General features: G+C 47.9%; 1 protein-coding gene across 10 annotated transcripts in view; it reads right to left on the bottom strand.

The window, feature by feature from the left end:
- Positions 1-23,426, bottom strand: part of Carmil1 (capping protein regulator and myosin 1 linker 1) — a 263,372-nt gene that overhangs the window by 72,149 nt on the left and 167,797 nt on the right. For 6 of the 10 annotated variants that reach the window (XM_045132263.1, XM_045132261.1, XM_045132268.1 and 3 more), the window contains exons 17-24: positions 21,666-21,735; positions 20,188-20,199; positions 16,658-16,739; positions 15,575-15,674; positions 15,416-15,470; positions 9,550-9,722; positions 7,878-7,946; positions 3,202-3,295 (exon numbers count right to left, since the gene is read on the bottom strand). In XM_045132263.1, coding sequence (XP_044988198.1) covers positions 3,202-3,295; positions 7,878-7,946; positions 9,550-9,722; positions 15,416-15,470; positions 15,575-15,674; positions 16,658-16,739; positions 20,188-20,199; positions 21,666-21,735 — 655 coding nt within the window. The remainder of the gene's footprint in view (positions 1-3,201; positions 3,296-7,877; positions 7,947-9,549; positions 9,723-15,415; positions 15,471-15,574; positions 15,675-16,657; positions 16,740-20,187; positions 20,200-21,665; positions 21,736-23,426) is intronic. The other 4 variants (XM_045132264.1, XM_045132262.1, XM_045132270.1 and 1 more) reach the window with 1 other exon arrangement.

Here is a 23,426-nt window from a genome sequence, read left to right on the forward strand (position 1 = left end):
CCACGGCTCAGGGTCCACTGCGGAAGAGGTGGCAGAAAGAGCCAAAGGAAGGGAACCATTCCTTACAATGCAACTGTCCAGACAGAAATTGGCCTCGATATGCACGACCTCACAGTGCCTACCAATACCTTCACAAGACCTTCATAACAGGAGAGAAAGACGATGACATCGAAATAAAAGACTAACAGTGAGGGAGGGGATGTAATGCAGAGTGGGGTTGTGAAGGAAAAAGTGGGGAGGGGAGGGAGTTATCATGGTTTATTTTCTGGAGGTGTAGAAGTTGTTGATAAAAAAGAAGAAGAAATCTTAAAGATGGTTGAGAATCAGTCTGTTTGCATACAGTCACCGCGGATAATGGAAAGTCCCAAGTGACAGAGGAAAAAGCACCTGGGGAGACCAGGCGACAGGCGGGCTGAGCAGAGGACGCAGGCTAACAAGTCAATGCCAGGAGCCTGCATGTGTTTACTGATTCGAGAAAGAGAGAGAGAAAGGATGGGCTGCCAGGCCTCCTGCCACTGCAAGCAAATTCTAGACACATGGGCATCTGGTTTTACGCTGAGCCATCTCTCCAGCCCTGCAAAGGTATTTTTCAGCTACATGCAGCGACTCAGGCCTATAATCCCAACACTTGGGGTACCAAGGCTGTAGGACTTTCTATGAGTTTGGGGCCAGCTTATGCTGTAATGAATGCCAGGACTACAGAATGAGAGCTGTCTTCAAAAAAAAAAGCTTCTAAAGAATTGTGAGGGGAGGGGAAGGGAGGAGTAAACTGTGCCATCTTTCTTTCTGTTTTTAATAATACTTCCTAACCGTTTGACTTTTAATTTGCTGCTGCGGCTCTCTGGTTAAGAACTCCCATTAGCTGCGAAGCTCTCGGTATTGTTAAATTTCATTTTAATTTTCCATATGCTAAAGTGATTGCTACTTAATAGCAATTAGAAACAATTAAGATACACTGTAATTATTGTTATACCAGAAACCTGTATAGTGAACAAACGAGCCATTCCATTAAACAGGAATGAGGACATTATAAAAAATGGGAAGACCCCTGACGTGAAGAGCCGGAGCATGGCGTGTCAACGCCCCCGCCCCACGCTACGCCAGCGTCCCCCCCACGGAGCCACGGCTACACAAGAGGCCATCAGTGTGCACTGCTAGACAGACTGTGAACTGACAGGCACGAAGGGCCACCGAGCTTTGCGTCCTTTGGCCTCACAGGACACTGACTGCCCCCCGGGCGCTGAGAGACATTAGTTTCTCAAGGAAGCCCATCTCACACAGCGATGGCACATCCAGGGCTGGCAGGTACACGGCTTCCAGACCCTTCCCAGATCCACTCACTGCGCTTCACAAACTAAGCCAGAGAGAAGTGTTCTTAGACTTGAGACGCTTGTTTCTAAAAACAAGATTCGCGGGAAGAAGAACTGCAATTTTCAAGTGTCTTTGATATTAGCCATGTCAGGGCAGAGGAGATGGCTCCACAGTTAAAAGTGCTTGCTTAGAAATGCTAGTGGCCTAGGTTCAATTCCCGAGTTCCCACATAAAGCTGGACGCACCAAGTGGAGCATGTGGCTGAAGTTTGTCTTCAGCAGCAAGAGGCCCTGGTGCGATCCTACTCTTTCTCTCCCCCCACCCCGCCAAATGTTCACAAAAATAATAATTTGATGTTGCACAGCAGGGTGCATAGCAAAAGAGAAAGTACAGATTTCTAAGTTAAAAATGTTAAATATTAGCCATGTCCCTGGGACCGTGGAAATGATTCAGATCTTGGATTAAGAAGATAAAATTTCCTTTCATGCAACATTCCAGAGAGAGAAGACAGAAAACCCTTCGTCTAGGGACTAAGACATGAGGACCTGGCTTAGGTTACAGGGGAAGGAAGGAGCTGAGAGAAGCCATTCTCGTGTTCTGGGGACCTTTGAAGGAAAGAGGGGGCTGGGAGGGGACTTGAGCCCCTCAGACTGGTGAAAGCAGCTGCAGCACAGGAGCCAGTGCCCAGCACGGGAGGAAAGGACGCCACGGTGCAAACACCTGCAAAGACCAGGCGGCTGAAGAGAGGCCTCAGCAGTCGAAAGCACAAGAAAGTCTGATGACCCTGGTTTGCGTCCCCAAAATGCACAAAGTGGCACGTGGAGTTTGTTCGCAGTGGCAGGAAACCCTGGAGACCCCATGCTCACTCTCTCTCTCTGCCTGCCTCTTTCTCTCTGTCTCATACTCAAATAAATAAAATAATAATAAAGTTAGATATATATGAATGAATGGGGCTGGAGAGATTGCTTAGTGGTTAAGGCGCTTGCCTGCAAAGCCAAAGGACCCAGGTTAAATTCTCCAGAACCCACTTAATTAAGCTAGATGCACAAGGTGGCACATGCATCTGGAATTCGTTTGTAGTGATTAGAGGCCCTGGTGCACCCATTCTCTCTCTCTCTCTCTGTCTCTCTCCTCTGCCCCTCTCTCTAAATAAAAATAAATTTAAATATATATATATATAAAGATTGGGCATGGAAATCATAATTTTTTTCTTTAGCAAATAAAATAAAATAGACATTTCCTCAAGATGAGAGATCTAGCTATTGGTATGAAAGCCCAGTTAAGTAAGAAAACTAACATGAGCTATAAAGGAATCACCTTTTCATTTTAAAAACTCACATTTTACAGTGAACATCTTTCTTTCTTTAAAATTTTTATTTATTAATTTGAGAGAAAGAGGGAGGTGATGGGCACACCAGGGCCTCCAGCCACTGCAAACAAACTCCAGACACATGCATCCCCTTGTGTATCTGGCTTATGTGGGTCCTGGGAGACCGAACTGGGGTCCCTAAGCTTTGCAGGCAAATGCTTTAACCGCTAAGCCATTTCCCCAGGCCCCATAGTTGTTTGTTTTGTTGAAGAGAGAGATGATGGGCGCACCAGGACCTCTAGCTACTACAACCAAACTCCAGACACATGCTCCACTTTATGCAATCTGGCTTTAGGTAGTACTAGGGAATCAAACCCGGGTCGTTAGGCTTTGCAGGCAAACACCTTAACCACTGAGCCATCTCTCCAGCACAGTAAATAGTTTCCTTTTTTTTGTTGTTGTTGTTTTTAAAGAGTACCTGTTTTTAAAAAGCCTCATAAAACAACATGGTGGCGGCCGTGTGTTCAGAACTACATTGGGGGGGGGGGGTCCTGGCTCAGGGGCTCCCGGTGCCTGCGTACCTTCTGCAGCGCCTCCTCCGTCTTCTCGGGGTTTGTCTTCAGCGCCTGCGAAGCATCGTACATGGGGATCGGCATGAATCTCAACGTGTAGTTCCTAGAACCAGGGAAGGAGCAAATCATACACACGTGGAATTGTCTTCCTTCCACCTTGACTTAGCACTTTCTCAAGATACAGAAAGATAGCCAGCTGCAAGTGCAGCTTAGGAAAGCTCTTCATTAACACTCTGGGGGGTGGTGTACACCTCCAATCTCACATTTGGAGAGGCTGGTGCAGGGGGATTACTGCAAATTCAAAGCCAGCCTGTGCTACATAGTAAAGCCCTCCTCTCACACAACAAAAACAAGGGCTGGAGAGATGGCTCAACAGTCAAAGGTGCTTACTGACTGGCAAAGCTTGATGGCCTGGGTTCAATTCCCCAGTACCCACGTAAAGCCACATGCACAGAGTGGCACTTGTGTCTGGAGTTCATCTGCAATGGCGGAAGGCCCTGACATGCCCACTTTCTTTTTCTCTCTCTATGAAATAAATAAATAAAAATATTAAAACAAAAGCAAATGACTGCAAGCCACCTGGCCATCAAAAGACCCTAGGTTACCTATTTTGACCTATTTGAAATATATTTTATTTATGAGAGAAACAGGTGTGCCAGAGACTCCAGCCGTTGCAAACAAACTCCAGACACACATGCCACCTTGTACATCTGGCTTTACGTGGTTTCTGGTGAATCAAACCTGGCTCCTTAGGCTTAACCGCTGAGAGATGTTGACCTTTTTTTAAACACCCACATGCATCGAGGCTGGACAACATTGCGAATCTGTCCTCTGAGCCTGCGCTGCCCAGGCTGTGATGTGCTGGGAGAATGGTACCGCCCACTCCCTGCCCACACCCGGCACTGAGCCTACAACGTACGGGGATGACCGCTACCACCCACATACTTCTCACTCTCACTTTGCGAGGCAGCTGTCTCCCTCTAGAGCCCAGCGCTCGGGTCTCCTAACGTTTGAGGTCACTTGGTGATAACCAGGAAATCCTCCGCGTGCAATGGGGCGGCACAGTGGCCTCGCTTTGGATCACTGAACGGTGAGGAACACCGATCGTGGGTCTCATGAACATGGGCTGGCTTTCCCTGCAAGAATGACTCAGCAGCTGAAACATTCCTAAAACAAGGCTCTAACATTCAAGAAATAACCAAAACAAGCCAGGCATGGTCGGGAGCACACGCCTGAAGCGCCAGCACTTGGGAAGCCAAGGCAGGAGGATTGCTGTGAATTTGAGGCCAGAGCGAGCTCTCAGTCAGCCTGGGGGTAGAATAACATGCTGATTAAAAAAAAAAAAAAAGAAAGAAATCATAAAAATACATTCATCTTAATAATAGCAGCAATTTAGGTGGCGATTTTCTCATGAAAAAATATGCATCCAGTCTGATTTACAGGGTACCTTACTGTCAAAGAAAGACGTTAAATGCTATCAGTCCTGAAATTTTACCTCAGCTTTGATTTTTGTAAAGCTGTTTGTCTTAAAGGGAACTGGCCAACTGGAACTGAGAGGCAGTATGACTTCTTTATAGCCTTGAGGAGCTTTCCTTTCCTGAATTCACTTTTTATCGAGTTATAGCAGGACATGGTTTATTTTAAACCAAATGTGGTATGGAAGAGTGGGCGTGCTGGAGCCCAGCACGATCCGGGGAGCCCGACAGCGCACCGGGAAAAGCGGGTAGGAGGCTGCTTCTCTTAAAACACCGGCCCGGGCTGGCCGTGTGCCGCTGACAGGAGCAAGGCAGCCCCCACTCCGTGCCAGTCAGGGACACATGCCCAGACGAACAATGTCTATATGCCCTGACAGACAGCCGTGGCAGCCTGTGAGAACATAGCGGCAGAACAGTCAAGACACACAACTCCAGAGCCCCCAACCGCAATCTCCTGAGAAGGAGCCTCCAGGAGGATAGAAGAATCCAGAACACGCAGTACTCCAGACAACAGATCTGACCCACTTCCTCCCACTCAGCGCGATGTCTAGAAGGGGGGCGGGCAGGAAAACCCACACCTAGCTGAGGGCCTGGGCCACACTGCCGGGCTCCCCTTATAGACCCACCAAGTCACTTTCGTTGTTCTTCAGCATATGAAAGCCTGAGATGAGGTCTCCGTTTGGGGCAACCTCTTCAAGTCGCCTCTGATGCTGCCAGAGAGCTTTTGTTCTTGTCTTTTTCTTTCTTCAGTGGAACTGCTTGCTGGCCTTTCTTCTGTCTTTGTGACCGAAAGACAAGGAACTCAAACAGAGACAGAAAATCCCTACCACCACAAGGTGGGGGTGGCAGCGCCCACATGCCACTGTGTGGAAGTAAGAGCTCCTGCTCAGGGAGGGGGTGCAGTGTGGATGTGATGAGGTTAACTGCCCCTCCGCCTTACTCCGCTAGGGCCTAAGGCCGGTATAAAAAGGGACAAACAGGGACTGGAGAGATGGCTTAGCGGTTAAGCGCTTGCCTGTGAAGCCTAAGGACCACGGTTCGAGGCTTGGTTCCCAAGGACCCACGTTAGCCAGAGGCACCAGGGGGCATACGTGTCTGGAGTTCGTTTGCAGTGGCTGGAGGTCCTGGCGTGCCCATTCTCTCTCTCTTTCTGTATCTGTCTTTCTCTCTGTGTCTGTCGCTCTCAAATAAATAAATAAAAAATGAACAAAAAATATTTTTTAAAAAGGTGGGTGGGGGGGGGTGTGCATGCGTGTATCCCCAGCATTTGGAGGTAGACACAAGAGGTTTGCTGCAAGTTCTGATCTACACAGAAAAATCTTGTCTCAAAAAAGAAGAAGAAGGAAAAAGAAAAAAAGAAGACAGAGGACAGAGAAGTTCTGACCATGCAATGGCAGCAAGGCTGGCCTGACTCAACTAGAACCTTGGGACTCGGCACCAGAAGGCGCAGGAAGAACATTTACTCCGGTCCTCACCCACGAGACAGGAAGCCCTCATCGGAGCACTGAGACACTGCGACATCACAGACGTGTCGGTGGCGATGCTGGAGACTGAACGGAGGGCTCCTCAGTCTTGGTCTAGCAATGACGCCACCACGCTGGCCCTGCATAAACTCGCGGGGTCTGAATGCCTGAGATGGCGCTGTGGGAGGGGGCCTTGCTGGAGGAGGTGTGTTGCCGGGTCGGGCTCAGGCGTGCTATACTCAGCAACCCCTGGCGAGAGCCTGGCCCGTGGCCCTGCTTCTGTCATCCACCTGCTATGGCAGCCGTGACGCCCAGCCTCTGCTCACGCCATGCTTTCCCCTGCCATCGTGAAGCTTCCCCTCGAGTCCATAAGTCAGAATAAATCCCGTCCCCCATCGCCGCTTTTGGTCGGCTGTCTATCCCAGCAATGAGAAGGTGACTGTAAGAGGAGGTGTCACAGGCAGACGGCTGGGGTGACCCAGAGCAGAGAGCTAGCTCCGCTTGCCCTTTCCCGTTCTTCTGCTCTCTTCTCTCCTTGTCTTACAACTTCCTGTTGATGCTTGAAACCCGCTCTTATTGTTTCTGCCCTTGTCCTGTATAAAAACTGAAGCTAGCAAGATGCCAGACAATCTGGAGCCAGGGAGTAACGAAGGTGGAGGACTCCTGCCTGCCCGCCCGAGATCAGCCGTGACTCAAGGACTTTCTGAAGTCCCACAAGAGACTCCGACTCCCTCTGGTCCCGCGCGCACTCTGTACGACGCACCCTTTTCTGCCAAGGCTTCTCTTTCACACTCTCGCGAGCTGCAACAATTATGGCAGGATGCTCCAGGTGGGACACCTGCTCAGCAACAGCACTCCCACCAATGAGCTGAGGCCTCAGGTCTCCCAGACCAATGACTTTCCTGTCCAGTAAGTTTAGTCAATTCCTCCCTGGCAGCCTTTAAAACCTTCCCCTTTTCCCCAGCCTCTCTGAATGTGCTTGTAGCTTACAATGGCACATGGATTCCAATCGCAATGTTTTTCTATTTCCAGAGAAGCATCATTGTTCTTTAGAGAGTTGCTCACTCGTTTTTGCCTTTTTTTTTTTTTTTTTTTTTTTTCCTTTTCAGGGTGACATTCTCCAATACTAACAAGCCCAGAAGGAAACAGATTTCTGGTATTATTTTCAGCCACATCTATTATGACGATTATTACTATTTTCTACTTGCATTGACTGGAAAAGTGTATGTGGCAACAAATAAAAAATTGTAGGCTTTAATTAACTGAGACAATTTTAGGAAGACTTTTAATAGCAATGAAACAAATTAGCCTGGGATCTGCCATTGGTCAATTTCACTTTCATTTCCTAGACCAAAAACACTGTCACTATCACAGCCATCACAGCCATCCCGATGGGCAAAGGAGAGACCCCACACACACCCAGCAAACGGGGAGGAGACAAGATGGATGTCCTGGGACCTTTCCCGTCTGGTCCCATCTGATCGTGATGATGTGGTATCTGTGGCAGACCAGGAGCCTCTGACCTGCTTCTGCACACGGGCATGTTAATGCCCAGAGGAGCCACAGTCTTCCACAACTCTAAGGCTGGCTTAAAGTTGACTGAACTCAGGCTCAGCTCTGACCTCCAATCTAGTGTTTCTACGCCCCTCCCAGCCTCCCCATCGGTGATGTGGATACCATTGTGTGTGTGTGTGTCTGTGTGTGGGCTCGCATGCATTCTCCACAAGGAATCTTAAGTAAAACTTACTTTTCCATAGCAACAGCTATATCTTGAAACCCTTGGGCGGTGATATTATTCTTGTCCCATATGACAGTCCTGTTTAAAAATGAGACCATGTGAATGACTGGATACTGAGAGGCAAAGGAAATGGTGGTTTTACGAAGGAATTTATGGACATCCCTCTCTGAGCATCCACAGTGCCTAAACATTTCAGTATAACAACAGTGTGTGCCCAACAAAATAAGGGTAACTCTTTTTAAAAAACATTTTACACGTGTAACACATCTTCTCTCTTTTTCCCTCTTCCTCCCTCCCGACTTCTTCCTTTATGCACAGGACTGAGCCCAGGGCTTCAGGTGTGCTAAGCATGAGCTCCTCCACGGAGCCACACTCTCAACCCCAGCGTTACACACCTAACCCATCTACCACCTGAGCAGTGTGGGAACACCATGCCCAAAAGCACAGCACGTGCTGGCTTACTGTCCTACTTTGCACTGCCCCAGCTAGAAAACGAGAGGGTCTGCTATGCCTGGCATAGCCTCATGTTCACCCTACAAGCAGAAGCCACTGCTAACGGCACTCATCAGCCTCCGTGGCCACCACAAACACTTCCAAGAACTGAGACGTTCTCTGTTCTCAAGACTCAGAGAGGGGCTGAAGAGGCGGCTCAGCTTGCAAAGCTGACAGCCTGGGTTTGATTCCCCAGTGCCCAAGGAAAAGCCAGATGCACAAAGTGGCATATGCCTCTGGAGAATGTTTGCAGTGGCAAGCGGCTCTGGCATGCCTGTTCATTTTCTCTCTGTCTGTGTGTCTGTCTGTCTCTTTGCTTGCAAATGAATAAAATAAAAACTGACGGGAGAATCCTTACGTTTTCTTACATTTCCTCATTCCCCCCGCCCCGGTGCAATGTACAGTTGGGAACGTCACTGGTCCTTCTGACAAGGGCTTGGTTACTGTGCTCAGGACCATGTCTACCGGCCAGGGCACACTGCCTTACTTTCAGAACACGTACACCTCCTGGGTATGTCAGCATTTGTCGGTTGACCTTGTCACAGAACTGCCTTTCCCGTGTCTGGGATAATCCCAGCCTCAGAGCTGCTCTAACCACTGCCCACCCTAACCCCAGTGACCTTCTTGACACACACTTAGTTTCAGAGACCCTGCTGCTGCCCTTGGCTGGCAGCTTCAGGTGAGACACAAGGCTCGGGTTCTCTTATGCCAGAGGAAGGGAAGCTTCGAGAAAGACGCTTGGAGGATCCACACTTCATTCGCCAGGCAGGCACATCAGGCCGGAGCCCTGAGCCCTCTGAAGAAGGGACAGCCACAGAGAGGGGAAAACACAGCCAGTCCTCAAGGTGGAAAATGCCAAGCAGAACACTTGGCACCCAGAGCAAACTTGCCTTTGGACCAGCAGGTCTCCTGTACTCCTGCGTTCTAAGCCTTTATAATGAGACAGGAAGTAGAGACAAGGCCCTGGGCTCGCCATCAGTAAGAACATCATGGTCAATGATGGGCCACCTAGTGATGTGACAGCTGGTTTAGTCTGGGCAAGAACGTTCTATGAAACTTGCAAAGCTGAGAAACTACCTGAGAACACACCTCTCATAATGTGGACCATCATGAAAGACAGACTGCGCAGAAAGCCCCCTCCAGTCATGACTTCATGCTGACCCCGGTGCCAAGGTGCAGCTCTGCCTACCTGAGCTTGGTGTTGATCTGCAAGGCTTTGGCCAGCATCTTCGCTCCCATGTCCCCCATTCCGTTCCCACTTATGTCCACTTTGGTCAGGGAGGTGTTGCTGCCCAAGGCATTGATGATGATGGTGACATCGGCCTTGAGTTTCGAGTCCGCCAGAGACAAGGACTGAAGAGGCTGTGGGCGAAGCAGCAGGCAGCTCTCAATGGCCTCCTCACAGCAGCCACCACCCCACACACCCACAGAGACCTGCAGAAGCGCCCGTGGAGACACCCGATTTCTGGACCTGTTGCCTAAAACCAAGGGTGGTTAGAACCTGCAGATCCTGGCATAAATTCGAGACAGGGTCTCACCCTAGCCAGGGCAATCTGGAACTCACCCTGTAGCCCCAGGCTGGCCCCGAACTCACAGTGATCCTCCTACCTCTGCCTGCCAAGTGCGGGGAATAAAGGCGTGTGCCACCACGCCCAGCTTCCCATTTTACTTTTACACAAGTGAAATGATACTAAAGGGCAAATGTGGAAAAAAAAAAGACCAGTCAAGATGAACAATATTCAGTAAAATGACATTGAATAAGCAGTTATGATGTGTAACCCCTGTTTAAGCATTTTATATGTATATATTCACTTAACCCTTTGCTTACCCATATTGGGTATTGTTGTCCCTATTTCCTGAGCAAGAAACAGAAGTGTGACGTCTCTCAAGTGAACTCACACAGTTAGAAGAGAGGTGTGGTGGGTGCATACATGCCAGTACTCTCAGCACTTGGGAGATGGAAGGAGGCAGGTCAGGAGTTCAAGGGTGGCCTAGGCCACATTGGGCCCTGTCTTAAAAACACAAAAACCAAAGAAATAAAACAAGACAACAAAATCAAGTCAAATAGAAAGGAAGCAGCTGAACTGGGGTGTGATCCTAGCTTGACAGATTTATCCCAGGGCTACATCACAGTATCCCAGCAGGCTTATGGATGCTGGACGATCAGGCCTTGATTTTGTTCCCAAGAAAAACAGTAACCCAAAGGCGTGTGACTATATGCTCTGTGTGCGTCCAAACTAGCACCCTCTCTGCCCTTCAGACCCGGGACCGGAAGCCACCGGGGATGCGGCCGGCTTGCCTGGCCCACAGGGGTACCTTCTCCCTCCGCCCAGCTCTCTCAACCTGCTGGCCCACCTTGCCGTGTGCACATCAGCTCGCCAGGCTCGAGGCACACTCTGACTTAATGGAGCGGGTAAGAATGCCAGGGCTTGAACTAACATGGTGCCAGCAGTCCAGATTCACATCTGGGTGGTTTTGGGGGTGCGGGGGGGGGCATCTACACTGGCCTTATACCATCAGGGATAAGGCTCTGCCCTTCCAGGTGGGTAGATGGAAGTAGATTGTTGGTTGACTGTGGGGTTTTAGGGTTCAACATGTGCCTCGGTGGTCTCCATGACTACTACACACAGCCTAAGGTCTAAGACATCACACTGATGTCCAAGGCAATGTGAGAGACAGGGACAGCTGATCGATGAAGTGCAAGAGACGCGGTGAGGGGCAGGGTGGAGGCAAGACTCGGACTTCGACCACGCGTGGTGGCATATGTCACGATCCCAATACATGTGAGGTGGAAGCAGGAGAGTCAAAAGTTCAAGGCCAGCCTCAGTTACAAAGGGAGTTCGAGGCCGCCTGGACTATATGAAACCCTGTCTCACAGCAGCAAACAAAGAATAAATCACAGGTGATGCTCAAGACACTGACACAAGCTACCGCGAATCTGGTTAGACCAGCGCACCCATACTTGTAAACCTTACTGTCCAAATCGTGTTTCCGAACTTGATAGTCTCTGGCAATGTCAAAAGGCAACACTGAAGTGTATTAGCCAGAAGCAAACCTAAACATATCAAATGGACTGGTGAGTTTCAAGTCTATTAACTCTCAGACAGAAAACCTGCCTGATGCTGTGCTCAGCCTCGGGATAGGAAAGTGGCTTCAATTTTAACAACTTAAACTCAGGAAAAATGAGAAAAAGGAAAACAAAAGCACTCAGATTAAGGCAACCTAATGTTTTTGTTTGTTTGTTTTTAATACCATTGCATGGTCAAAAACCATAATTGCCCCTCTCACCACTTCCATGCTTAACCAACAACTACAAAAATGACCTATCGGGCTGGAGAAGATGACTCAGTGGTTAAGGCGTCTGCCTACAAAGCCAAAGGACCTGGGTTCAATTCCCCAGGAACCATGTAAGCCAGATGCACAAGGGGGCACATGCAACTGGAGTTCGTTTGCAGTGGCTAGAGGCCCTGATGCTACCATTCTCTCTCTCTCCCCCACCCTTTCTCTCTCTCTAATAAATAAAAAATATATATTTTTAAAAAAAGATCTCCCATGGCTTCCTGTGACACTGGAGACCTGCCAGTTCTTTGCGCTAGCAAGCACTACATTCAAATTCTAATACACCCCAGTTGACACTTGGAAATAATAGGCGAAGTCATTAATGCGAACAGAAGAGCCCAGACGGCATGCATATTCATGAGGTCATCTGTCTTGACTGGGTGCTCTTTTGTGAAACTGCTGCTTGAATTCTGTTTCTCTTCGTAGCTGAGCATGTTTCATCTGAGAAATCTGTCTCCAGGTTTCAGGCACTCGCAGGAGAAACTCCTTCCGTTCAGAGAGTTACAACGTGGCTTTCAAGACAATACTTCAGAACAAGGTTCTGTGCACCTTGGCTGCTCGATGGCACTGTCCCCACAATCTGGACACAGCCGCCTAAAACCACTGCCCAGAAGGTGACCCTGGCATGCCCACACAGCTAGGTTTCCCAACTGAACCTATGTGCAAGCATGTGTGACTTAGGTGTGCCATGGGCTATCAGAGAACAAGACCTACAAATACAAGGTCAGAGCACAACTTTTTCTTTATATTCAACTTTTAAATGAGCAAGACCAAAAAGGAAACCCAAGCGCACCAGTGATCTGTAGAATTTTTGAGCTCACGAGAGTCAAAACCTAATCATTTCAAATTATTTTGCACATTACTGATTCAGAGGTAAGGGAGAAAGTAGCAGGTAATTGCCTTTTAAAAACCCACTCAATTTTCAGTGACATGAAAAACTAAAAAGCCATTCACCACACAGTCTTTTCAACGACATGCTAATCAAACTTGCAACTTGGCAGAATTTACATTTACATAGCAAATTTGATCATCTGCAAATGTGTATTCAGGTGAGTTTTAAGTATCAAAATCATCTTTATGTAAGAGATTTTTAAAATACCAAAACACTTTGAAGATCCTTAGGTAATAACAGGCAAAACATGAAACATGGATTTTTTTTTTTCATAAAATCAAAAGGTTCCTGCAATATTCAGTAGGAAACAAATATTTCAGGATGCATAGTAAGTCTGATTCTGTAACATTAGATTCCCAAATCATTAAAAATTGGACCAACAGTGGGAAATCTGAAATATACAGAAAGCAGAGTGGTGCAAAATCAAATTGAATATACAAAACAAACAGCCCTGATTCAGCAAAGTGTGAATTACGTTCTAAGTACACCCAATTATAACAACCCACCGAAGAATGGCAAATACAGGGCTAGTTAGCAGATGAGGGTGTGCAGAGAAATACTAGAATCCACTGCATCATGAGTTTGCTTTTTAAGAGTACACGTGAGAGATTGTAGCCATACAATAGAGAAGGAAGGGGACAGAATTCTCTCCTGCCCACCAAGTACCAACACCTCAGTAGGTACAGACAAGAGCAAATGGGGTGGGAGAGATCCCGCCCCCAAGCACCTGAGCCTCCTTGCTGCCTCACAAAAGCAAAAAAAAAGGTGTGAGGTGTGAGTTCAGCAGGGAAAATGAGACTTTGCAGACTGGGGAGTACTTCACCTGATGGCAGAAGAGACCTCCCTTCGGCGGGCAGCGCAGCCGTACCCCACCTGGAGTGCTTTCCAGCCTTCAGCAGGGACGAGAGCGGATTTGGATCTCAGGAACCATAAAAGCTGAGTTTGGTGACCCAATGGGATATTTCTACCCTCCCTTGTGGCTCGTAAATCTTCCTGCCCCGCCAACTCTGCAACAATCTCGCAGCCTTGGCAGATCTGTTAGCCGTTTGGTTTAGCGTAGAGTTCTTCGTAGCCTCTGTATTTCTGCTTCAAAGTGTTTCAATTCACCCAAGTGTCTGTTGCCTCTGCTTCCATGGCCAGGAAACTCACAAACCACACAGAGAAGCCCCCACTGCTCTCTGGATAAGTACAGTGGACACCCACACCAGCATGTCGCTCCAATGTTTATACATACCCCCTCCTTAAATCAAAGCTCTTCTCGCTCTTGGTTTTCTTATAGAGATAGAAGAAAATACTTGGAGATCCAAAATCCATCAACACAATGAGAGAAGATAGCACATTCACTGGGGGCCCAGGACACATCCATTTTGAATGAAGTTGTGAATTTCTTACTTTGTCCATGAAAATAACTTTTTCCTTTTTTCTTACACACTTTAAAGGGGAGGAAAATGGAATACTGTTTGAAATTGAACTTCTTTATCCTCATCTAAGTCTTTCCAAGAAGGAATTAAAGGGGATGAAAATATAAGGAGGAGCAGGGCATGGTGGCACATGTCTTTGATCCCAGCGCTTGGGAGACAGAGGTAGGAAGATCACCGAGAGTTCTCTTTGAGGCCACCCTGAGACAACATAGTGAATTCTAGGTCAGCCTGGAGTAAAGTGAAACCCTACCTTGGGGGGAGGGGCTGTGTGTGGTGTTTGCGTGTAGGATTACTAGATTTCAAGCAATTTAAGCCAAATAGATGTTTAAAGTGGTACATGGATCTGGAGTTTGTTTGCAGGGGACCATTCTCTCTCTCTCTCCTTGCAAATAAATAATAAAAGATTTTTTAAAAAAAGAAATAGGGTCTGGAGAGATGGCTCAGCTTGCCTGCAAGGCCTGTCAATCCAGGTTCAATTCTTCAGTACCCATGCAAAGTCTAAGGACCCAAATTCTATTCCCCAGCACCCACATAAGCTAGATACACAAGGTGGCACGTGAGTTCATTTGCAGTGGCTGGAGGCCCTGGTGTATCATTCTCATTCTCTCTCTCTCTCTCTCATAAAAAAGACAAGTCTACTGGGCTTGCCTCAAAAATAAATAAATAAATAAATGGAAGCAAGAGTGCCAATCAATGGGCAGGCTCAAGAGTCTGCCTATACTTTGAAATACCTATTCGTTATCACCTTCCTGATAACTTCAATGAAATGAGGAGTCAGTATTAAATACATTACAGGAGACATTGCTCAGTGGTTAAGGCACTTGCCTGTAAAGCCTATCAATGAAGGTTTGATTCCCCGGTACCCACATAAAGGCAGGTGTACAAAACGGTGCGTACATCTAGAGTCATTTGTAGTAGCTGGAGTCCCTGGCATGCCCACTCTTTGCCTGCCTCTTCTATCTCTGCTTGCAAATAAATAAATACTTATTTTATTTTATTTATCTGAGAGCAGCAGACAGAGAAAGAGGCAAAGAGAGAGAGAGAGAGAGAGAGAGAGAGAGAGAGAGAGAATGGGTGCACCAGGGCCTCCAGCCACTGAAAATGAACTCCAGATACATGCACCACCTTGTGCGTCTAGCTTACGTGGGTCCTGGGGAATTGAGCCTTGAACCAGGGTCCTTAGGCTTCACAGGTAAGCACTTAACTGCTAAGCCATCTCTCAAGCCCTAAATAAATATTTTAAAAAATTAAATATGTCCCACAACTCTACTGAAGCATTTGTAAAACAGACTAACAGCAAAATCCACATGGCTGCACACACTTTGGTCTTCGTCCGGAAGACATGCTCGGTCAACATGGCAGAGCGCAAGGTTCCCGTCGCCGGCGCCCACGGTCATACTCACCGAGTCCTCATCTTGGATCATCTGCACCAAGTTGTCCAGCACAGGAGCCAGGTTCCTGAAGAGATTTTAAGATGAGGACGGCAGAGTCAGATCAAAGCCGTGCAGGAAGCTGGCTGTTTCCAGCACTGCCATGTTAGAAAATAAATTCAAAGCTCTTACTTGGATTTCATATTATTAAAGTTCTTGCCTAGCGCCAGGTGATGTATTGACCTGTTCTTACTGAGCCACACGATTAGGGTAGACAGGTCAGATTCTAAACCTGCAAAGAATGACAGTGAGTGCACGCGGTCCAAGCACCGGAGAAACGACTTCTCGGCAGGAACCCGAGGACCCTCAGCTGACAGCAGGAGGGCTCCCCCGTCGGCAGCTCGGAGCCCTGGGAGCCCCATCTTCTGTTGCCAAAGGGACGCTGTCCTCGGTTCCCCTCCTGTTAGTCCCCAGAATAAAGACACGCTCTGCGAAGACTTACCTAAACAATGACTACAAACGGCAGTGGGAACTGCGGGGGCAAGTGGCCCACCGGTTCAGCCCTCTCCATCTCCCAGGCAAGAGAAGCTCCTAACTGGTTAAGCAACTGCAGTGCAAGTTATCTACGCGAACAGGCTCACGATGTGCCACTACGTCCAGCAGAAATGAGGCCATTTAAGTAACTTTCTGAATAAGCTGACGAGGGCACAATTATATAACTACCAAGACTATTAAAAAGTTGGGGTCAGGGCTGGAGAGATGGCTTAGCAGTTAAGGCGTTTGTCTACAAAGCCACAGGATCCCGGTTCAATTCCCCAGGACCCACGTAAGCCAGATGCACAAGGGGGAGCATGCATCTGGAGTTCCTTTGCAGTGGCTGGAGGCCCTGGTGCATCCATTCTCTCTCTCTTTCCCTCCCTCCCTTCCTCTCTCCCTTCCTCCCTCCCTCACTTCCTTCTTCCCTTTCTCTCTCAAATAAATAAATAAATAAATAAATAATTTTTTTTAAAGTGGGCTTAGATTTTTATCAAAGTATAGATCTTATTTATTTTGGGCTACATAAGATTCTCGTACTTGGCCCCAGCTTCATCATTTTGACACAGACTTATCCCACAAGTAAACTTGCTAAACTGAAAAACCTAATGAGTCAAGAAACAAAATTATATATATATATATATATATATATATATATATATATATATCTTGATTAGGCGAGTGGAGTATCTCCCGTTTCCTTGCTGGCTTCCAGTGTACAGGTTCTGACTTCTGACTCACCGTTGTCGGAGATGTCCAAACTGCTGATGTTGTGAATTTCAGCGATGCAGCTTTCTAAGACTTGAGCGCCTCCAGACCTCAGCTAAAGAAACAGACCAAGTACAAAGTCAAGCTTCCCTCGGCTGCACAGGTAACTTAAAAATAAACTAAAATAAACTTAACAACTGGAGACCGCATCTTAAAAGGAGCTAAGAGGAGGGAACTCCACAGACGGCTACTATCGCTTGGGAGAGGCGGTCGTGAGCACTTGTGAAGAGAAGGCGCTCTTTCCTAAGCCACACGGCCCGACGGGAGATCTTCAAACATCGGGGAAACATGGAGGGGCCGTGCAGGTGACCCTGTGACAGGCCAGTGCAGGGTTGGGAACGCGGCTCACTGGGCAGCGGAACCAGCCCCCAGGATGCCCCGGAGCCTGGGTTCAACGTCTAAAATGGCAGAACACAGCCACACAGGTGGTGTTCGTGGACTGAAGATGCTGTTATACTTCCAGCGCCCGGAAAGCGAACAAACTGATGCAGAGCATGGGCAAGTGAGGTCTTCATTTGATTACATCTCCTGCCAGGGTATAAATTACCCACCCTAATAACAGCAAAATTAACAACAGGAGAGAAACATCAAACTTCATCTTTCCTGGCAAGTGAATGCGCATGTTGGGGCGCTCACAGCATCTCCTTTGTTTTCCGCTCTGCTGACAGGCACCCCCTCTTCGGGGCAAGGCGCTCCACAGCGTGGGGCCCTTCCTGCTCAGTTACCTTATCTATTCAGTGACAAGCAGCTATCATTTACCAGGAATCTTCTATGTGACAAGGAATGTGGTGGGTCCTTTTTTTTCAGGCAAGAAAAAAATTAAATTCGTATCAATTTTATACTAAGTTTATAAGAAAATGTTTTCTGCTTGTTCAACATTTGATGTAGGAATTTAAAGAATCCTTACTTCACTATTTCTTCAAAAAAATTTTTTCATTTATTTATTTGCAAGCAGATACAGAGAGAGAGAGAGAGAGAGACAGACAGACAGACAGACCAACAGAGAAAGAGAATGGACACACCAGGGCCTCCAGTCACTGCAAACAGACTCCAGATGCATGCACACTTTGTGCATCTGGCTTTACATGGGTAATGGGAAATTGAACTCGGGTTGTTAGCCTTTGCAGATAAATGCCTTAACCACTGAGCAATCTCTCCACCCTATTTGTATTTTGTTTAAATTTTATTACTATTTTCAAGAAAAGGAGCAAGACAGAGAGCAAGAATCAGTGGGTGAACCAGAGCCACTTGCCACTGTAAAGGAACTCTACATGGCAGGGATCAACTTTGTTTATCTGGTTTAACACGGAAACTGGGGGAAACAACACAGCACTTTAACTGCTCAGCCATATCTCCAGCCCAACTATCTTTACGATATCTTGAAGTCAAACCTACTAACTCACTCTCTTGGATGATAAGCAGGACCGTGAACGGAGGTTGTATGTTAAGAAGGACTGTACACAGAGGTTGGATGTTAATCAGGACTGTGCACGGAGGTTGTATGTTAAGAAGGACTGGACACAGAGGTTGGATATTAAGAAGGACTGGACACAGAGGTTGGATGTTAAGCAGGAGAGGACACGGAGGTTGGATGTTAAGCAGGACTGTGCACGGAGGTTGGATGTTAAGCAGGACTGTGCACGGAGGTTGGATGTTAAGCAGGACTGTGCACGGAGGTTGGATGGTAAGAAGGACTGTGCACGGAGGTTGGATGGTAAGCAGGACTGTGCACGGAGGTTGGATGGTAAGCAGGACTGTGCACGGAGGTTGGGTGTTAAGCAGGACTGTGCACGGAGGTTGGATGTTAAGCAGGACTGTGCACGGAGGTTGGATGTTAAGCAGGACTGTGCACGGAGGTTGGATGGTAAGCAGGACTGTACTCGGATGTTGGACGTTATGCTGGACTGTGCCCAGATTTTGGGGGGCACTCTTCATGCACAGAGAAGTAGTTCTGTAAATTCAGTCACTCATACTTTTGACGGCAGTAGCTTATTTCTTTGAAATGCCTATGTGAGCTCCAAAGGGGATAGCCACACACAGGAAGCCCTCCAGAGGGCCTGGTCTGTATGCCTTGGGAAAATAACCAGACCAGGTCATAGCTGGAGAGTTTCTACCCTGAGCCAGCAGCTGCCTGCCTCCTCCCACTCTATAGTCCAGGATAGGAGGGCCCAGGACCCACCGCGGACACTGTAATTCAAGATGCTCCAATCCCGGGTGCACAATGGTGTCACACTCATTTGCTTAGTCCTCATACTTGATCGCCAGCCTGTGACACCTTTAGGTGACAGAGCCTGCTGGGTAGATTTGTGACTGGGGGTGGGCCCAGCCGCCAGCTCAGTTTTCACACCACTTCCTTTCTGCTGATGAGGACATGTGACCCAGGCTTCCTGCTCAGAGGGTCCATGCTGTACTGGCCATGAGGAAACTCCCTGCTCGAAACTGTAATCTGACCTAAACCCTTTCCTCCCCACGAGCTGTTTCTGGTCAGGTGTTTTGGCCCAGCCAGGCAAAAATGATTGCAACAATTACAATATCACCTGCTCATATGACCCCACGTCCATTAAGTCATCTCTAGGATACTGCTGTACTCAGTACCACGTGCACAGCTATCACACTGCATTGTTTAGGGGATGATAAGAGGGAAAGTCTGAGCCTGTTCCGCACAGACACCATTTCCCTCAAGTATCTGGAACCCACAGTTGCTTAATTCCTCAGATACATGTGCCAAATATGCAGAGCGCCTGCTGTACTTGGCTCTCAGGCGCCATCCAGCTTCACCCACATGCCACCCCAAGGGTCACATGCAGGCTTGTGCCAATCGGCAGTCAGTTTGTTTTTGGACTGGCATTAAGTTAGTATAGAAATTAAAAATAAATATCTCAGAAACCTTAGTAGGTATATTTTATACAGTACTAAAAACGGAGGGCTTATATACTTTAGATCTTTCTAACAATAAATCCTGAACAGATTTTGTTAAAGTATAAGTTTAATAGATTGGAAATTTTTAAAGTACACATTAACAAAAAAGAAAACAAAAAAAAAAAAAATCAGGTCCCTTATCACAAATACTTCCAAGTACAATGTTCCAAATCAACTTTGTTAAGTCTTTGAAGAAGGACACACACCAAAGAGGCGAAGCACAGTGAAACAAGAATTCCTCGAACAATGCTCCCAACAGAGCTTGATCATGGGGGGGCAAGGGGAGCTGAGGAAGGAAACCTAACATCATAGGTTGTTATAATTTCATACCGGCTCATGGGGGTTCTGTGCAGAGAAATACAATCCAACAGGACACCACCACACTCCACCGTTACACAGTGTAGAAAGAATTACCACGTGGAAATAAAAGACACGTGAAATATTTACGTGTTCCATTCTGTCCATTTTGTAAACCCGCTTCACTGACAGAATTTGTAATGCAGACACACAAAACCGAAGTACTTTCTGAAGCTTGAACATGGTGAAACACACCAATGCACTCTACTGATTCATAAAGTACTTACACAGTGGCCAAGCTAAGGAAAGCACAAGAAGAAGAAGAAGAAGAAAAAATTGTTAGTGGAAGGAAAAATAAGAATAAAGAAGCTGAGGTCTCTATCAGTACCCTGTACGGGCACACATGCATGTGGAGGTGGGGAGAAAGAGAGAGAGAGAATCCAAAGAAATATTTCCAATTAAAATGTGGTCCTAAAACAAAAATTAAAAGAAAATTAAATACTATCTTCAGTTCTCAAGAATATTCAATTCGATTTTTATGTTATGAAGCGTCCAAAATTTGCCAAAAGCTAAAGAAAGCTTTTACATCACGGGAAATGAAAATCCCTTTAAGTGAACTGGCATAACCAGAACCAGGTCTGCACGTGTGCGCGCACAGCGGGCGGTGGGCAGAACCCCCGCGTGGGGCTGGGTTCCAGCTGCACAGAGAGCTGCGCACCAGCTTTTGTGTCTTCCTGCTTCCTGAGCCAGCTGCCTCCTGCTCAGGTCCCCATGCCCTCCCCACCAGGATGGACTGGACCCTCCAACCATAAGCCAGAGTAAACGTTCCTCTCTCCTTCCTTCCCTCCCTTCCTTCCCTCCCTTCCTTTCTCCCTTCCTTCCTCCCTCCCTCCCCCGCAGCTGTTTTTGTCAGTTATCTGTCAAAGCAATATGTAACTAATACAACGGCCGAATCACGCAGCCCTGCGCAGCACAGAGTCTGCGGGACGTGCGGGGAGGCCGGCACTGAGCTGCTCCTTAAAGCCGGGTGGGGGCTGGAGAGGAAGGAAACACGTGCGGAGGGACGTGTGGGAGGTCTACAAGCCACAGTGGGGATGAGTAGACCCCCCCCCCCCACGCACACTGATGGGAAGCGAGATGGGGCTGCGCACGCTTAGCAAAGCCAGGCGAGGAGCAGGCCAGGCGCTCCGCGTCTGGGGATTGCCTTCCTAATCGCCACATGAACTGAGAGCTTCAGAACTGCCAAAGTTAGGGAAGCCCTCTAAACGGTACAGGCTTTTATCCCAGAGTCCTCTCCGTGGGATCTCTGCTTGGACGTGTTTGGATCAGCTGTAATTCCATGAGGCGTTTTAACGGTCCCGTCTTAAATCCAGATATTATAAAGTTAAGGTTAAAGGGGAGACAGTAATTGTCCTTCGCCCTTTACAAAGCCAAATTTGTGTCTACACATCTGTCCCCTGGAACCAATGTGACATATCATATTATCACGACGGTAAAGCTGCTTAGTGGCTTCGTCATAAAAAAGCCCAAGGCAACTGGCACTATGACTGGGGAGGAGAAGAAAGCACTGAAGGCGAACTTGAACGCCCTTGGAACACAAGGCTTAGACGAGGCTTGCAAAGGACAGGCCCTCTGAGACGCGAACAGTGTGTCTCTCGGCTTCCTGCATCCCTGAGGAATCACAGTATCGCACTCTTTGCGGGAACAAAAGCCGAGCCATCTTCAGACTGTTACCGGCTCCCGTGTTCTCTGAAGGTGGTCTTACCTCACAGCTGCTGAGATCGAGAGAAACCCCCTTCAGGCTGTGGTTACAGGACAGGCCCAGCAACAGAGCTCTGGGAAGAGGAGACACACGTGTTAGGCACAGTTCCACAGGATAGCGTGTGTGCACGTGCACACACACGCACACAGACACGAATCCAAGTACACCGACCAAAGCCTGGAAAACGAACACGTTTTCTGACCCCGGGTCAGGCACCAAGTGCCCGCTCATTGTTTGAAAACGCCCACTGAGCTGCTGCCGCGTGACAACAGTGAGGCGCCGCTGCCCCAGAGGCAGGGACTCCATCAGTGACGCGGACCGGACATGCGTGCCACTCCTGGGTAAATACTCCCCCCCACACACCTAGCTGCACACGGAAATTAAATCGTGTTCCTAACTGATAAATTCCCCTCTGTATCTGCTTGAGAACAAATGTAGGAACAAACTAGTTTTAGGCAATTGCTCTAAAAGCACAGTGAGGTTTTCCCTAAGTTCTATGCCAGTGGGGGAGTCTGGCATCCACAGCCTTCCAAAATGGGGGGCAGGGAGGGAGGCAGCTAGGCGAGTTTACTAATGGACCTTAAGAGGTGTGTGTGCAAGGGTATAACCACCCTGGAGAAAAGAAGAGACACTGTCTTCTGTTTGCCCACATGACCCGGGCAGTATGGCCACCTGCCAGGCCAAGGCAGAGCCCACTGGAAAGGGGTTTTCTCATCCACAAACTAAAGAGACTGGACTCAACACCCACGTGGCACAGCTCTCTAAGAAAATAAATCGATTTCCCTTTCACGAGGCAGCCTTGTGACATCTAACGCCATCAAGCAGACTTGAAATAAAAAGTTCTTATGCACACGCGTGGGAATGTTACAATTCCACTGAATGGGGGAAAAGTCCTCCAGGGGACCTTGTGACAGATGAAAGATGAGAGGCAGAAGACTCATGTGTGTCCCAAGCAAGGAAAATAAGGCCGTGTGAAAGCGAACAGGCACCAGTCAGCAGCGAGAAACACGCAACATCTCCGACTGGGCATTTCCAACCTGGATGGCCCGTGTTCTCGCCACTCTCGGGAGACTCCACCCATTGTATCTCGAAAGCACACAAGAAAGCAAGAGGGCCTGGGAAGGGGATCATGGGAGAGGAGAGGCTATTCCAGGGCTCTGAGGAACTGTCCTTTCAGAATGTTTCCGGCCATGCACTGGTCACTTCAAGCAGTGTCCCCATGTGACTGGGAAGTGGCTATGTCAGGCAGTAACAGTCCTGACAGGGAGCAGAAGGCCATGCCTTTGTGTCATTTACTTATTAAAACATTTGAGAAAGAGGCATCATAGATGATAGATAGATAGATAGACAGACAGAGAGATAGCTAGATAATATAAATATAGACAGATTAGATAGATATAGATATCAACATTGATATAGGTAGATATAGATATATGGAGAGAGAGAATGGGTGGGCCAGGGCTTCTAGCCACTGTAAAGGAACTACAGATGCATGTTCCACCGTGTGCATCTAGCTTATGTGGGTAGTGGGGAATCAAAGCTGGGTCCTTGGGCTTTGCAAGCAAGCACCTTAAGTGTGCTAAGCCATCAAAGAAGCTCATTTTTATTAAGAACATGTCCAAGCTGATCATGGTGGCGCACACCTTTAATCCCAGCACTCTGGAGGCAGAGGTAGGAGGATCGCTGTGAGTTCAAGGCCACTCTGAGATTACAGAGTGAGCTCCCCATCAGCCTGGGCTAGAGTGAGACCCTACCTCAAAAGAG

The sequence above is a fragment of the Jaculus jaculus genome, chromosome 13 (genome assembly GCF_020740685.1).
Source record: "Jaculus jaculus isolate mJacJac1 chromosome 13, mJacJac1.mat.Y.cur, whole genome shotgun sequence".
Classification (NCBI taxonomy): domain Eukaryota; kingdom Metazoa; phylum Chordata; class Mammalia; order Rodentia; family Dipodidae; genus Jaculus; species Jaculus jaculus.